The following is an 18,341-nucleotide window of genomic DNA, read 5'->3' as shown; positions in this document are numbered from 1 at the left end:
GGCTTGAAAACGACATGAGGGTGCATAATTGATGACACAATTTTTTGTATTTTTTGCGTGAACTAATCCTGTAATGGTAGGACAATTATGGAAATAGTACGAATGGAAATTAAAGGGTAAAAAAACTGCACATTTAAATGTATTGTGGAATTACAACAACTCATGATTATTAAGAATTATGTCACAAACGTAATGCTCATGGATGGTGCAGGATGTTTTAAAAAAAAAAAAACAATGTGAGTCATGAAGCAATAGCCAAAGACATCCGTCTGCATGTGTATGACTGTTTTAGAGGAACTTCTCACAGAGAGATTTGTCTTGCAACTATTGTTGACTTCTCTGACAAACTAGTCAGTGTCCTTTTTAAAGTATCCAGGTGTTTTTCTTTGAATGCATTTCTTAATGTTTCAGTTCATTGTTCTCCGGATTAAACAACACCATTGCTCATAGCAGTGCAGCGTTGCAACAAAGTTGGCATTTACTGGTGTGTGTCTCAGAAGCTTTGCTCACGCTTTTGAAGATTTCCGTGAGGATGTTGTTCTTTTGCTCTTGGCTGGGGGTTTAACAGGGCACACCCCCAGTCTTTTCAGAGAGGGGTGGTATAGGCAGGCCAGGACGAGACCAGGCTGATCTCTCTGTCCTCACAAAGAACACTATTAGGAGTCAGGTCACTATTAAACCCTTTTACTTCAGCTGCAGGCCTCTCCTTCTGCTTGGGTTTGTCCATTTTGAGCTACAGTGAATATATCATAATCCTGCAGGTTGAGACATTTCTGAGAAGATAGTTATCTGTATCTGTGTTGACTCAACTGTAGGCGTATTCATGGTACTGTTTATGAATTGCGGTGACGTTATTATTGTTTAAGTCTGGTCAAATTCACTCATTTTAATAGACAAAAGTCAAGAGCACAGACTACCCAAGGACGCGGCTCATGGGCCACTGTGTGCTGGATCTGCTGAGTGAGATGCAGAATAGACACAACACAAGAACCTACTGTACATAGACAGGGATGATAAGAGAATTCACTGCTCAGTAGTGCATCATAGCATCTCTCATATGAGTCTATCAGAGAGTCTGTCCTCTGTGTGCCATGCTTGTTTATGTGCATGCATTTATGTGTATGCAATTATGTAGTATACTTTATATAAATATATATATATATATATATATATATATATATATATATACACACACACACACACACACATACAGCTTTTTTCAGTCATTTAGGTTTAGATCAGTGCACTGTTAGGTCAGAAACAAACACTATGCAAGAACGCAAACACAGATGTCAGTGTTTGGCAAATGTATTGCAAGCATGTGGTCCTGTTCTAAATACTTGCCATGCATTCCTGCGTTACTGTGAAACCTCGATATTCAAAGAGACTTGATGTCTATGTCAGTTAACTTTAAATGTTATTAATAGAGACTGACCAATGTATTGATATTTTTGCCCAATATTTAACATTTCCTAGTTATATTCAGTTAAATTTTTTGAGGTAAGTTTTTTTTTTTAAAGAAATTATGGATTTTATTCAGCAAGGATGGATTCAATTGAATAAAAGTGACAGTTAAAGACATTTGTAATGTTACAGAAGCTTTCTATTTCTAATAAATGCTGTTCTTTTGAACTTTTACATTTGAAAAATCCTTAAAAATGTATCACTGCTTCCCAAAAAACATTAAGCGGCACATCTGATTTCAACTTCAAATCATCAACATCATTATAATTCATTTGATTAATATTAGTATTTTCATACCATATTTAAAGCATTTTTTTATTGTACAATTTTCAAAAGCATCAGTAAAACCATTACTATTAGTTGCAAAAGATCAGTATCGATATCTATTGTTAATTTTTATTCAGGTAGCTAGATACATATCAAGACAAAACTTACTAAGATTATTTTCAAACTATACTTTGACAGAAAACTTATTGTTGAACACATCTCTGTATGCTAATAGAGCATCACAGTCCCGCCCACAGCCGGTGCCGGAAGTAAAAATTCAATACAATTTCTGCATTGACATTTGGGAAATAAGCCATAAAAACGTAACCATACATGGTAGACTTAAAACCAGCTACGGCTGTACTAAGCGATAGTATATGCTCATATAAACGCCAAAAGTTCATGGGGCACTAACCTTGTTTTGAGATAAATGCCTTTTATTTGCGATGTCTTGGATAAGTACTTCATTACCCACAATCCTGAACAATCCCACAATCCCACAGTGATGCATCTGATTGATGGAACTCGTGTAACTGTCTGGTTAAACCCCGCGAAGGTCCGTGAAGACTGAAGATCATTAATAAAATAAATAAAATAAAATAAAAACCTGTGTTGCGTTTTTGCACGGTAGACTTATCAGTGCAATCATGAGCTCCTTGGCTGCCATGATGGCTTTTTTCAAGGAGGAAAACAAGTGTTCAAAGGGGTGAAAAACACTTTAGATAGGGTCATGTAACGTTAGTTGAGTGTACCATGTCCGAGGGTCAGCTTGTGGGTTTAGTAAGGGCCAGCATGAGGGACAAGACCTACAAAGTTTTGGTGAGTTTTGCAGGGAGGTTGGTAACGTTAGTTAGCATTATCGTCCACTTTAGCCAGGCTACTGTAGCCTTCATACGGTATGAGTCATATCAAGCATTTTATGAGGCCACTGTCAAAACAATATTTAGCCTAGGCATACCTTTTTGTGCATTTACTGAACATTTGTGTAATGGCAACGACATGTGTTGACTACTTAGTGGTGATTTCAGTCAGGTACAAAGCACTGCGCCATGTTGCTGACGTTATCGTTAACCGATTTCAAACACGCACACAATATATAAAATACACGATGATAAATATAAAAATCAATACACAATACCTAAATAAAAAACTATTTATTTACATGATTAATACTGAAAGAACTGCTATTACTGCACATTCACTATATAAAATAAAATTCACTGGAGGAAAAAGTTTGTTAGATTTAGTTTGTTAGATTTGGAAGTCGCTCAAAAGGTTCGTTCGTGGCTGTGGGCTTCAGTCGAATTCAGTGAGGCGCGGTGGTTTATGGGATGAGTAGTTCCTTCGCTCGAAATGAAAATATGTACACAGTCTTGTACCTTTGACTTTTTTTGCATTTTCTCTTACTTTTTTCACGCGAAATGATATGTTGTATGCTTATGAGTTCAGTCGTACAGCCGTAGCTGGTTATCCTCAGACATGCTCTAAAACTCGTTAGATACGGATTTTTCCGAAAGTCAATTGGAGAAATGAATGGGAAATTTACTTCCGGCACCAAAGCTCTCTCGGGCTGTGGGCGGGACTGTGATGCTCTATGCTCACTATGGCGCCCCATGTGGCAACACTGAGAATATGGCGTATATTTATGTTGTTTTATGAATTGTGTTCTGAAACAGATTTTCATTTCAGAATTCAGAATTTATTAATCTGTTAAATTGAGCTTGAGTTAGCTAAAAGGTTTTCCATTCACATTGAGTTGAGGGTTGTTTCGAGGCCTTGCACATGCCCTTATTTTCCTAGTGAGTGTAAGCATACCATGTGGAGATTGCAACTTGAGCTATGTAGCCAATTCCTCTGTCTTACTCGCATGACTTCCCCCAGAATTCCTTACAGGTTCCCCCTCTTTAGATACTCTCTCACTTTCCTCAATGTGTACAACACACAATAAAGTCAAGCCAGCACTATATTGAAAAACGTAATGCAAGATCCCTGTTCTTCTTTTTGTAAGACTGGAGTTTTCTGTAGTTTTGTCTTAAAATGTCAGCAGATCCACCCAGCAGTGAAGAGTAGTAGTTGTTTTATTACTGAGTTGAGTGTTCACATTCCCATTGGACTGTTGGAGGCAAACAAATGAAATTGTTCCCTTCTGATTTGCTTCCCTGACACACACACACACACACACACACACACACAAAAAGACTGATGTCACCTATGCGGCGAAAGAGAATGGGACTTTCTTAAAAAACTGTTCTGAAAAGCACATATGCTGTACTTCCTGTGTAAAATCCCTCACAGACGTCGTCTCTTTAGAGTGGTACAAAACAGCAAGCTGCACTTTTTTACTGTACATCTGCGCTGTGTATTCAATAGTGTGAATTTACATAAAAGAGTAGTCTTTCAAAGACTCAGAATGACAAGAGAGGGAGAGAAAGCCATCGATTGTGTGCTATAAAGAACAAATGAGAGAAAAAGAGAGCTGAGAGAATAGTGAAGGGGGCAATTACTTGTGGAGACGCACTAAATGTAGGTCAAGACACGCGGGCCTCTTCCTCCACGCCAATCGAGCAGTTAATCAGCTTTAGCTTTATTAAAAGAGCTACTGGACACCAGACTAATTCTGTCTCAATCTGCTGGGTTTTAGTATTCATCACCACCAGTCCAGCGGACATTTACACTCAAGCTGGTGTAATCTCAAACACACACAGCCACACACTTGAGGAGCGTCTCTGAGCATTTACTGTGATGACGCATTGTGTTCATAACATGCCTCTAACGTATGTTGTTCTTCTGTTTCCCTCCCATCTGTTTTATTCTACCCCACACGTCTCGTTCATATACTTTCATTCGACCCCTGTCTCTCCTCCCCATCCTTCCTTCCTCTCTTTATCTCTTCTGTGCTTTCTTGCTGTCTTGCAGACAAGCATAGACTTCCTGTGGCAGGGTCTTGGTGTACCACCAGCAATAACGGTTGCATTCGTCGCACCTCCTCTTTGGACACGCTCACAGCCCCTTACCTGTCTGGACACTGGCCCCGGGAGGCCAACCACGCCCCTTGTGCCCCTTGCATGAGGGACAAATCCACCCAGGTGAGTTACACCAGTTGTACAAAAGATGTTATTACCCAGTTCAGAAACACGTTGTACATTATCCAACATCTTACACCTCCCGTCAATCAGCCATTAATTTCTCTCCAAAAACTTTCCACTCAATGCTCTCCGACATCAAATACCTACTTGCAGAGACACGTGTTTTGCAAACATCTTTAATTATGCATTACCGTTCAAAGGTTTGGGGTTAGTAATAGTTTTTAGTTAGTCTGTATTTTTTATTTATTTATTTAATGTTACTTTTATTCAGCAAGTATGCATTAAAATGATCAAAAGTGACAAATGATCAAAAAGATTTCTGTTTCAAATAAATGCTGTTCTTCTGAACTTTCTATTCATCAAGGAATCTTGAAAAAAATAATCAATCACTGTTTCCACAAAAAAAAAAAACTGTTGTTATCATTTATAATAAGAAGAAATGTTCCTTGAGCAGAAAATCATCATATTAGAATGATTTCTGAAGACATTGAAGACTGGGGTAATGATGCTGAAAATTCAGATTTACCATCACAGGAATAAATTACATTAAAAAAAAAATTCTAATAGAAAACAGTTAGGTTAAATTGTTAGAATATTTAAAAAAAAATGTACATCACTAAATGTTTCAAAATCAAACTATGCAATATGCATCACCAGTCTTTGACTATTGTGGGTCTGTAGTGCAACACTGAGTCTTAAACTGAACGCTCAACTGATCTGTCATATTTACTCACCCTCATGTCGTTCTAAACTTGTGTGACTTTCTTGTTTCTGAAACACCAAATGAAGATTTTTGTGTGTGTGTGTGTGTGTGTTTGGTCACTACAATGAAAATCATTAGGGGTCTGACTTTCATTGGATTGTATAGACAAAAACAGTTCTTCAAATGATCTTCTTGTATGTTCTATAGAATAAATAAAGTCATTCAAGCTTGGAACAACATGAGGGTGAGGAAATGATTAAAAGTTTGGGGTGAACTATCCCTTTAAGGCAAGATGAATTTAGTCTTGGTTAAATAAACAAATATTACAATCAATCAGTCTGTATTAAGCTTGAGTCATTGTTTGCCAGTAGAATAATGCTGTAATTGCACCAAATCAAATACAAACTTTATTAATGGATAAATGCAAAATAAACACCTCTCAAAACAAACCATCAGTCTTGTACCTCTTTTGTGATGAGTGCGTAGGCCACACAGATGTGTTGTCACCTGCATGCTCTTGCCTTTATTTCTGACTAGCTATTAACATCTACTCTGGGATTTTAATGTTGTTTTTCCACAGGTCAAAACACTGACGTTAATTAAGCATTTTACAAAAGAACTGAATTTAACTACAAATAAAGAGAAGTATAATGTGAAAGTTATTATGCATGAAATAAAATCGAGAGTGGAGAGAGAGAGTGAAAAGGAGGAAGCCTGTCCCTGGTTTGTTGAGAGATGAGAGGAAACTGCGGCATATTTCTGGTGAAGGCAGAGCGTCCACCATCAAGCTGCATTCTTTCCTGAAGCTGCCTGTTTTTTCCAGCTTGTTTTTTCTTCCAGAAGCATCACAGGGCCAGTACATATCTGAACATTAACAAAACATTCACTCACTCACAGAAAAAAATATTTTTCTTAATTATTTATTGCTGTCATTTTGACAAATGAGTTATTGATGTTTCTGATTTTATGAGTGAAGAGGGATATATTAAAAAAGAAGTGATGTCAGAGGCATGGTGTTGATTAGGTCACTCAAACCCATACAAAACAGCATCACAGATTATACGCCCTGGTTCTCTAGGATCTTCACTAACCCTCTCTCATCAAAGCCTGAGCTTATGTGTGTGTGTGTGTGTGTGTGTGTGTGTTTCCTCTGGAGATCCCAGACCTCCACCCAGCTCTTTTTGTCAGCAGTGTGCCTATCTTACAATGAGTGCAAAGGGGAACTTGGCGAGTTGGAGGCGAGTGTGGAATTTGGCCGACATTTGCAGAGCTCTCTCTATCTCCCTTGACCATCAGGCCAAAATAACCAGATCTTGGATCTGGACAACGGGGTCAGTTGCCAGGGAGCTGAGCTCACACCTAGTGACCAAACAACAACAAAGAATGAAGGCCTTTGCTGCTCTCTCTGAGAAATATGCAGCCACACACACACATGAATGCGCTCTGTGTGAATCTGTATACACCAGCTGTAACAGATTTATAGCCAACACAGGATCAGCAGAGTGTGCGTTCTGTAACATAGAGGTTTTGTACTTCTATGGACTTCACAACACAAGTGTTGAAGCTGCTAGATCCAGTGCTGTAGGTTATGTTTCATGCTTTGTCAGACGCCCTGAGAAAATCATGGGAGGGGAAAAAGAGACAAGTTCTCCATGAGCCTTCTGCCACGGTGCATCATAATTACAATAATAAAGAAACCTGATCAGACACGCACACTAAGCTGTTCTCTCAAGAACCAGATCTGAAAACTTGCTCATTTAAGATAAATGAGTGCTGAAATTACATCAGCTCACACCCTTGGGGAAGAGCCTGGATCCTTGGAATGAAATCTCTGAAACGTTTTTTATTGGGAATGGTTTTTTACTACGTAGCAACATTCCTCATGGTTATGGACTAGCCCTCCGGGTGTCTGATGGTGAAAGGTTACTACTCATTTTTGAAGCTTACAATGAGAAATGTGACTCTACAGAGGGAATTGTGAGGAAATACATTGTCATACTACTTTTAGTAGTGCTTGTTACGGCAAGCTTCAGAATCACTATTACTGTTGCTCATAGGTAGAGTTGGACAAACCCTTTGGTATGTCACCTTTTGAGCTGCTAACAAGATTGATATCTCAAATAGTGTGACTTAGGGATAGGAAACCTGAAGAATATATTGGTGCAGATTCCTAACTTTTACGAGTAGTAATTTTTTTTCTTTACTTTTTATTTAAAAAAATCAATATGTTAAAAATAAATAACAATTAAAACAATTCCATATGGTGAGATAATTTCAGTTAATAAGTTCAACACTTTTTTAAAGTCTTTTCAAAGGAAGTAAAAATTCAATACATTATTTAGCCTTACTATGTTAAATATCTATAGTAAACAAAGAAATAATGTGAAAAGGAACCGACCATTTATGGAAATGAATGCCCATATTACTAGTATCTTTTCTAATTTCTGTGACTTCTTGTTCACCTATGCTGCTTTTTAAGTATTTTTCCTATGTAAAAATGCTCTAGATCTAATTATTACATTTTTTTCAGCTTTTTCCACAATTTTAAGATGCCACGTCAAGTTAAAAGTAGTTCAGTTTTGAAAACATGCCTCAAAACCTTGCGTTTTTTCCAATCTGCTGCACTGTGCCTCACATCTTTAAACTCAAGAACACATTCTGTGTGAATGGCCTCTCTACAGATGTTCACACTGCAAGCTTTAGTGCTGAAGTCTGATTTATTGTTCAGATCTTTTAAATTTTATTATTTAATTTTTAAATGTGTTCGATATCCGATTTGAGCGTGCCGTGGTTATGGTCCCGAACTGATCCACATGTGCAAAAGTACAAGAACAAAGACACCGAGCAGCTCCTTGCCATAGGGAATGGACACTGAAATCATTGTTTACACATTCACATATACAGTAAGCTGACATGCTGAGGAATCACAGGCGGGCAAGGAGGACACAGATAAGGATAAAGAAGGACGTTTTTGTAGTTTTCATAGTTTTACCTTAGGTTTTGCTTGTATAGAGCTATCACCATAATACTTACACATCCCAGTCTCTTCACTGACTGCAGTCATGGATGTCTTCCATATATAGTGAGTGACCAAAGGGCTACCGCCAAGTTAAATCCTTTTACTCATTTACAGGGTTCAGAATGCCATAGCGACTTGTGGGTGGGCTCCTTTGACTAAGCAACCACCCAAAACACCCCTAGCAACATGCCAACAATATCTTATCAACCCCCTCCCCCACCCGAAGAACATTGTAGAGTCATGTTTGCACAGGAAAACGCCACTTGCATTTCCATGCCATGTCTACATGAGCATCCTTTCACGTGTACTAAAGACCACACATTTTTAGACTTGGTTTTGATATGTGTGGAATGTGTGAACTATCAGAGAGCTATCCATTTGTGAAGACAAATATGTGCATGTGGATTCCTACCTCCATTTAACAACCACATGGATTTTCTGATGTGAGGAATGTTTTTAGGTCAGAAAATATTGAGTGGGATGCATCTGTGCTGTTGCCAGGGGGATTTCCTTTTGTAAGGTTTACAACACCATGTACCTGTGGAAGAAAAGCATTAAACTTTAACAAGTGTCCACGTTACTGCGATCTATTCGTAGCCGTGCTCACACTTGGCTCACAAACCTCAGTGGCCCTGCCAGCTTTGTTACTTTTTAACAACAAAGTTCTTTTTGTCATGATAATCCCCTTCTGCACTGACAGGCTAAAAATCTGAAGTATTTTCCAACACTGGTGTTCAGTGTTCAGAAAGCCTGTGGTAAATTTGGCACTCTCTCAGTAACAGGCCTTGTGTTCAAGTCCAGCTGAAAGAGAGACAGGTGAATACTGAGTAAGAGCCTGTCCGAGGGGAATTCACCACTCTACGAGAGCTCATAGGGTTACAGAAAAGCTTAGCTGGCAGATTATCCAGACAGTGCTCTGCTCTCCAGTGAGGACCTGAAACTGCCTTCTATCAGGGTTTAATGTACAGTGGCCCCAAACGATGTTTGGAGACTAAAGCTAAAGCTACACTTAAAAATATCTGAATGTCACAGCATTAGCTATCGAATTTTCAGAACATAAGTTATCGGGACTTTTTTTGTGTCAATAAGAACTAACACTTTTCAGAGCCATTTTTGCTAGTGTCGAATGCAAATAACATTATTATTTATAAACGTACACTTTTTAAACAAAAAGTGGGTGTTTTTGACAATAAATGTTATGTTCTCCAAGGCTGCATTTATTTGATCAAAAATACAGTAAAAATTTTAATATTGTGAAATATTATCATAATGTAAAATGTTTTAAAATCTAATTCATTCCTGTGATGCAAAGCTGATTTTTCAGCAGTCACTACTCCAGTCTTAATGTTTTAATGTCTTTCTTTTTTAATGCAAAATGGTTGATAATTATCTTGTCTTATTTAAGTACTGTATGTCAGAATTGTTCGAATACAAATACCTTTCTGTGTGTGATATACGACAACGGGCCCTCACGTGTCAGGCAGGACATGCAAATACTATGATTTACGTAGTGGAATTGGGAATTTCCCTTCTCTCTCTCTCTCTTTTTTTTGTGAGGAGTTCATAGGAGAATTGATCTGCTGTAAAGGTGGTGTGTATTTTTGTGACATTTTGTCCTTTTGATTCCCACCATCGTTTTGCATATTTTTTTTTGTACTATACTCCAGTGACTTTGCTCATGAGTTTTCACTGGCTGACTGGGGTTACATCACACACCTAGGGCCTCCACTCATGACCTGTGCTTCAAAGCGAGTCCAAACACAGCACCCCTCTGTTTATAAAGAGCCCTTTGTTTCTGTGTTAATCTGCTCTGAGCGTGGGCCCTACTGTAACTTCAACCCTAGAAAACCACACTCGTGCTTCCTTTACAAAAATGTAATTTTTTTTTCTGTCAAAATACCACACTTCAGTGCGTCCTATTTTAAAGGATGCATCACCATGATACCACAACCATGGTAATACATATAAAAAAAAATCTTAGTGTAACTAACTATGACTTTTTGACCAAAATAATTGGTACCTTATTGGTTATTGACCAGTATTGGATTTTTTTATTTTTTGTTTATAAGTTTCAGTTGATATCAAATCAAACTTCTAATTATAAAAAAAAAAAAAACTAACCACTAATAATTGAATAACACTGTTAAATGTGAGCTATATTGAATCTAAAAGTTCATACTGTACAATATAAAGTTGTGATGCCTAGACATGTAGCATTTAAATTTAAATGAGTTTTAATTTAGACAAAGTATAACATTTTAAGTTCAGTTATTGGCCATAACATGAATATTTATTAGCTTATTGTCCAGTATTTCAATGCAAGTGCTTACTGTGGTACATTTTTGCAGCAAGTAAGGGCTGTACTGATGTGTCGTCCATCTGGGTGCAGAAATAATATCTGGTTGAGATTTGTAGAAAAGACGAGACAAAACACATCGTGTTTGCATGCCAAATCCGTGGCACAAACTTCTAAATTGGACTGACAAACTGCTTGTGTATCTGTAAACACGTGTGAAAGCGAGTATCACACGGACCTTGAATGTCCTGGCAGGCCTGAGCAGACAGATGCTCCTCCTCCTCGGCAGAGGATCCCTCTGTGCAGCGACCCCACAGCTGCTGAACAGAGCTGTGTTTGTGTCTAACCAGCCTGCTCCGCTGGAAATCTTAAACTGCTGGGAAGAAGGAAGTGATCCTGGCAGTTGGCTGCAGCTCTGAGAGTGAGTCAGGAGCTGGGCGGCCCAGTCCTGCACTCAAACACAACAGAATCAGTCATGGAGCTGAACTGCTGTAGAGCAGCACAGCTGAAAGACGACACACACACACTTGCAGCAGCATTCAGAAAGAGATGGGCTGTTTGTTGTCTATCTTAAAGCAATCAACTAAGTAGTCAGACTGAGCTATCACAGGCCCGACTAAAGTCACAGTCGTAAAATATTCTGGGACAGTGGAGAGGGCATAAATCAAGATCGGAATATTGTTTTGTCCGATCAAAATTGGACAGCACTAAATACTACTTTCACAATACATTGCAAAGCAGATTTACAGAAAATTAAGTTTCAACAGAAATATTAAGTAGAAGCTTGTCAGTGGTGACTGTCAAATTGATGTTACATATGGCAGAAATATATGGTAAAATTCAGTTAATGATGTAATCAAACAGATGATGAACACTGTTAAATGAATACTCCACTATATTTGAAAATAGGCTCATTTTCCAACTCCCCTAGAGTTAAACAGTTGAGTGTTTCCGTTTTCGAATCGATTCAGACGATCTCCAGGTCTTGCGGTAGCACTTTTAGCTTAGCTTAGCATAGATCATTGAATCTGATTAGACCGTTAGCATCTCGCTCAAAAATGACCAAAGAGTTTCTATATTTTTCCTATTTAAAACTTGACTCTTCTGTAGTTACATCGTGTACTAAGACCGACGGAAAATGAAAAGTTACAGTTTTCCATCGGTCTTAGTACACAATGTTTTTTAACCTTAGGGAGTGTGATGGATTGTAGCGTGGTAGAAGACAAGTAAGGTGCATGCAGGAGCTAAACCATTAAGGGCCTTGTAGGTGAGTAATAACATTTTGTAACTGATACAGAACTCAATAGGTAGCCCGTGCAGAGACTGTAGAATTGGGGTAGTATGATCATATCATATTTTCATTATTTAATGTAGTTCTTTTATTTTTTTTATGGATTTATTGAACTTATTTTAATTTCTTTTTCATATTAATTTCATTTGTTTATCGTATCATCGGAGGCAGATGTTCATACCGAATGCCAACAAGCCCATGTGATGCAAACTAGAACTGAATGCCACACCATTACAAAGCGCTTGGTCACCATCTACTTTAACACACACATGGGAAAAGAGGAAGCCTGCAGGGAGCATGAAATCAGAGGAGGAGGTAGAAAAAGCAGAAGTGTATAAAGGGAGTATGCAGTGATGAAGAGGAGAAAAAAAAGAGATGAAGAAAAGAGGGATCAGACCGAGATGAGTGTGAGGAAACCAGCCGAACAATAGCGAGAGAAGCGGAAAAGAGCTATGGAACAAAGAAGCACATGCACGGATTAATTAAACAAAGAAAGAAAGGAATTTAGAGGAATAATAAATGTTGGGGAGGGGTAGGAGAGGTACACCCGGGCACAGGAGCCACCGTTCCTCCGGCTCGACTCGTGGAGGTTCACACACAGGGCATGAAGTTAATTAAGAAGAAAAAATGTATCCCACTGGCTCGTTCAGCCACATCTTGCTTTCTCTCTCGTTGTGTCTTTAGCTTTGTTTTTGTTCTTTTAACTTGTCAGAATTTTAACATGTCTGACATATTTCTGTGAATGCTTCCTATTCATATATAAAGTCAGCATGAAATCAAATTGACTGATATTCTTTCATGATTTTATTGTGCTATAACTTGCTCCACCTCTGCAACACCTTTCCTTTTTGACTGGCTTCATCAAGGCCACTAATGTTGTAATCAACAGGTGTCAGAAGAGTTTCAGAGAAAGATTTGTTCTTCCCTATAAACCCTGGTATGTTATGTCAACTTTTCACAATCCATTCTATTTGTATAAAATGAAATCCCGCCCTACTTTTTCCCCTTCTTTTGCTCTGAAATCCATAAGACACTTCATCTAAAGTGTGGTGTTTTCCTTTAAAACACACACACACACAAAAAAAAACTATTAGTTTTAATTCGGATGCATTTCTGAGCGAAAAGTGAATGTTTAACTATAAATATATAATGCAAGACAGGATTAAGAAAGTACAGTTAAGGAACAGTTAAGAAAGTAATTTTGCTGTAATATTTTCTTTAAACCATGTAAGAGGTTTAGCTTTGATCATATACACTTGTGTGTGATGTCCGCTGACGTTAAGTGTTTGTTTGAAGGGAGTGTGAATTGGAACGAATGTCTTTTAAGTGTTGAGAGACAGAGCCTCAGGCTGTACAGAGAAGACTGGTTTCCCTGCACATGTTTATCACCATTTGCGCCAAGGACTAAGAAAGTGTGTCAATGTGTGTGTCTCCCTGATAAATGGACCTGCTAATTAATGGTGTGCGAGGATGCTTGCATGAAAACAATCTGTTAAACATGGATGAATTTTGACACCAGTAAGGAACAAAACAGGATTGCGGTTTTAATGTCATGATGCACGTCACAGAGAAAAAGAGCATGTTTGCTTGTTAAAGTGCATTTGATTGGTTGAGTTTTGACAGCTAATGCCTTGGGCTGTTTCCAGTGCCATAGATTTTATTTTTTTCTTTAGTGTTTTACAGTTTTGGCTCACACCTTTAAGTGATTGAGAGAGGCTGAGGCAACCAGATTACTTTTCCATACCTCCTCAACATAAGATCACGCCCAGTCTCTGCCAGATATCTAAATAAGGCCATAGCTGTCCGGTAATAAATTTCCATACGGCGTTCTGAGTGGAAGTTTGTGAACTTGCTAGTACAGACACGTTGAGTGTATTGGCTGTAGAATGATCTAGAGTTGTTGATGGTGTAAACCCACAAGCTGAATCTCTGGCTGCACTTACCCAGAGGGGAGGGACAGAGACGAGAGGTTTCCAAACAAATCTTTGAGTGTGTGTTTGTGTTTGTACTCATAGTGAGGTAATATGTACCAATAAGTGATCAGAGTGCATAAGTAAGGCCATGGTGTGCACATAGGCCTACTCACAGCTGAGTGATTCTAATGACTCTCTAGGCTGACGTTGACTTCTGATTATTAAAGCTGTAGGAAACTGAAGTGTTTCCCAGTTGTGTGTTAGCAACTTCGAACTACCAAAAACTACTTTTTATCACAGAATGCTGTTTTAATGAAGTATGTCACATGTTTGAGGAATGTTGTTCATGTTTTCTGCTCTTATTAGTGTTTCTGATGACTTTTTTCAGTTCTCTGAGGGCAAGTTGGAATTAAAACCCATGCTACATGCAAAAAACTTACTGTTTCTTCATTATGTGATATGTATGTTCATAGTTTACAGTACACATTTTCTTTACCCTACCCATGGAATACTAGAATGATTTACTGCAATTGATAAAATATGCAAAGAATATAGAATCTCAAAGTGCAATGCGAACAACTTAACCTTATATTCCAGTGTGACAAAATGCCAAAATGAATATACCATGATTGTTAATGTCTCTTTCTTGGCTTATTATTTACACTAAACTTGCATTCAAATTTTTTATTTTGATTGTTTTTCCAAGATGAGAGCTGGATTGCCACTTGTTGAATTAATCTTGACAAACAATATAGCATTTGTTTGAAACATTTATAGTTGCATAATATGTCCAGTTCACATACATTTTAAGTTTTTTTAGAAAATGTGCATGCAGTAGATTTGTGATGCATCGGTGACCACATGAGTAATTAGCTTATCTTCAGCATTGGTTAGATTGGGAGGTTGATAAATCAGACAATATAATGGCTTAATGCCTGTTTTCATTTGAAGCATGCTTTTCGAAAATATAGACAGTGTGTGTGGGTGTGTATACAGCCCTGAAGACATCACCCGTACCTGCTCTTGTTGCAGTGTTTGCGGTTATCTTTTTAAAGAGCTGTATCACAGTTGAGATGCAGAGACTTCACTCAAAGGAAGCTCAAGCCAGCCGCCCTACGCCCTTGTGTGCCTCTCCATACTTGTCTTTGGCAACACCAGCTGTTTTTTTACATTTAGGAAGGAAGTTTGCAAAGAAGTTACACCAGCCTTTTTCTGTGTAAAGATGAGCATTAAGCAGTTTGTATACAGGATGGTGTCCTAAATTAGATTCACCATCCCCCGGCTTCATGCCTTTTCTGGTGTGCATGTGTGGGTGAGGGAGATCTCTCCTGTCAGGGGTCTTTTTGTGACATTGTGCATGAATGAATTTAAAGGGCAGGCCAGACAGCCCATTGATATGGTCATGGAGCATGGAAATCTGGTTTGTTTTCTTCTATTTTTTCAGTTTTTTTTTTTTTACAGTAAAACACTCTTTATAAAGGTGTACAGAGCCCAAAATTAATTGGCAAAGTTTTATTTGTACTATATGTATATAATATTTGTAGTCGAAACATCATGGTTTCATTGTCTTGTTTAGGTTTTTTTGGCTTAATGAGAAAAAATAAGAGCAAAAAAAAAATCATCACATCGAGTTCTGGCAAAAACAACAACGTTCTTGATAAACTTCTGATAACTTTTCCACTGACGTCAAAGACGTGCACGTCAATTTGATTTATGTGACACACAAATTCATTTAAACCTAGTAACATTGTAATTCCCAACGTTACAAACTAAATGGCAAGCAGCCCAAATTTTTATTGTCAGTTGGCTTTGGCGAGTGTTTATTTTGGACAAGAGTCAAAAGACTGTATCAGCATACTCACGAGTCAAGAAACAATGCAATGCTGTCATGATCAAAACGTATTGTTGTTTCATGACGGTCTCATGTGTGTCTCCCACAGACCCCCAGCGCCTGGGCCGATGAATGCGAAGAGAAGAAGAGGGGCTGTCACAAGCGCTCAGCCTCCTGCGGCAGCTCTGACCAACTAAAAGAGGTCAGGACGCATTTAGGGTCTGATCTCCTGTCCTCCCCCGTGCTTTGTTCCATTCAGCAGAGGCAGGGCCGGGGCTGGACCCCCTCGTTGTTTTTATCTCCCTTGTGTGAGACTGTAGATGAGGAGAGGGTTCAGCAACAGGCTGTCGGGGTTGGTGTGGAGGGGAAGATGGAGGCTGTGTCATTATCATATTATTGGCAGGCTCTAGTGAACCAGAAACAGCCTGGTGTCACCCTCCCTTCCTCCTGTTTGTGTGTGCACCCTTCCTTCCCCTGTCACATCCTCCAGTGGCTTCATACACTGTTCTCTCTATTCAGCTTGTCTTCTTCCTCTCCTCCACCACTTTAAGGGTCTCCTCCCTTCATATGTCTCTGCTGTGCCCCTTGAGTGCCAGGCTTTCACAGACGTCTGTACACACATTATCTTCTGCCACTCGTTATCTCAACTGCCATCTCTCACCCGCTCAGTCGACTCTAAACATGTGTGTGTGTGTGTTCTAGTGTTCTACTTCATAGTTAATCATTCTTTAAACAGTCAGCAGGTCATGTGTGCACTCAAACACGCTGTAGGCAAATCCGATGGAGACCAAGTGAGCTGCCTTACCTTGACAACGTTTAGATATATCATAGAAGATCTGTAATGGCATATCTTGCTTGATCTGAATTGTAAGGCAGTAGACAGAAGGTTACCCTAGAATGCACTGCATTGCATTATTCTTTGCTGTGCATTAGGGAAAAAACATGTAAGATATAGGACTGAGTGAAGAAAATGTTATTTGTTTATTCATTACTAAATGGTATTCCAAGAATATAGATCTGTAAATTTAAATGTCTTGTAGGAATTAAAAAATGACAACTAACAGTCTCTACTTGGAGCCATTCAGGGATGGATGGTTAAGTACGTGCATAAATATATGGGTGGGTGGGTGGAAGCATAGATCGATAGATAGCTAGATGGGTGGATGGATTGGATGGAGGAATGGATAGATGAATGTATAGGTAGATGATGGATGGATAGACATATACGTAGGTGGGTGGATGTGTGAAATAATGGATAGTTAGGCTTGTGGATGGATGGAAGTATGGATGGGTGGGTGGATGGATGGATAGGTATGTACTAGGTGGATGCATAGATGGATGGATGGATAGCCAGATGGGTGGATTGATGGATCAGTAAATATATAGATGGAAGTCTAGGTAGGGGAGTAGGTGGATGGATGCATGGATGGATAGGTAGGTGGATGGATAAGTAGATGGATGGATGGAAGTATGGATAGATAGATGGATAGATGGGTATGCAGGTAGGTAGGTGAATGGATGGATAAGTAGATGGATGGATAGATGGACACATGTAGAGATATATATGGATAGATGGATGGATGAGAAAAATTGAATGAGAGGAACTGAAATTGAAAAAACTGTAGAGCAACTATTTACTGACTTGAGGCTGGATTTAAACTTGACATCTGATCCCATCTGTACATGTATTGACTTTCTTTCCATAGGCTGGGGTAAAGAGAGAGTGAGCGGGAGGGTGTATCTGTTTTTTGTTTAACAGACGGATGTTTAGAAAGGAAAGAGTACAAATGTAATTTATCATAAGTGATTTTGAAAGCATGTGTTTGGGGTGGAGAGAGGGTTTGGGTGTTTATTGGTGTATGTAACAAATTACTTGAATGCGGTGAGGAATGTAGTGCCATGAGACAATCAACAATACCATCTGACCAGTTTAATAAGTCATAACATACAGAACAATTAACAATAAACCCTGATGTTTTCACCCTCAATGTAGTTTAATTATATCCTGTCTTATATTTAAACAAGAGATTTTAAAATGATCCTGTCCTGACAGTCTCTCTCTCTCTCTCCATGATTCAGATTGTGAAGCTGAGACAGCAGCTCCAGCGCAGTAAACACAGCAGCCGTCACCATCGTGACAAGGAACGCAAATCTCCCTTCAATGGCAACCTTGCTGTTTTCAGCCAATCACAGGTGAGCTCTTTCTCATTCGCTCTGAACCCAGAAGACCCAGTGGAGAAGGTTACCTGGGGTGGTGTGGTGATGGTTACCAACAAGAACACTGTTGTTTTTGAGTTTCTTGCTTTAGTTTTTACCTCTATACCAGTGAATCACAAACCATCCGTTTTTTTGTTTGTTTGGCCAAATTTAATAGTGTATATATTTTAAATGGTAAAATTTTCAGTTTTTGAAGTGTTATGCTCTTAAGACTTTATTTATTTGATCAAAATTACAGTAAAACTGAAATACTG

General features: G+C 38.7%; 1 protein-coding gene across 2 annotated transcripts in view; it reads left to right on the top strand.

The window, feature by feature from the left end:
• fam117bb (family with sequence similarity 117 member Bb) overlaps positions 1 to 18,341 on the top strand; it is a 40,692-nt gene that overhangs the window by 5,851 nt on the left and 16,500 nt on the right. Inside the window, exons 2-4 of one of the 2 annotated variants that reach the window (XM_059499787.1) lie at positions 4,648 to 4,817; positions 15,980 to 16,072; positions 17,950 to 18,063. In XM_059499787.1, the coding sequence (XP_059355770.1) occupies positions 4,648 to 4,817; positions 15,980 to 16,072; positions 17,950 to 18,063 (377 nt within the window). The remainder of the gene's footprint in view (positions 1 to 4,647; positions 4,818 to 15,979; positions 16,073 to 17,949; positions 18,064 to 18,341) is intronic. The other variant, XM_059499788.1, reaches the window with a different exon arrangement.

The sequence above is a fragment of the Carassius carassius genome, chromosome 19 (genome assembly GCF_963082965.1).
Source record: "Carassius carassius chromosome 19, fCarCar2.1, whole genome shotgun sequence".
Taxonomy (NCBI): Eukaryota; Metazoa; Chordata; class Actinopteri; order Cypriniformes; family Cyprinidae; genus Carassius; species Carassius carassius.
The sequence above is the reverse complement of the archived record's forward strand: the minus strand, read 5'-3'. Positions and strand labels throughout refer to the sequence as shown.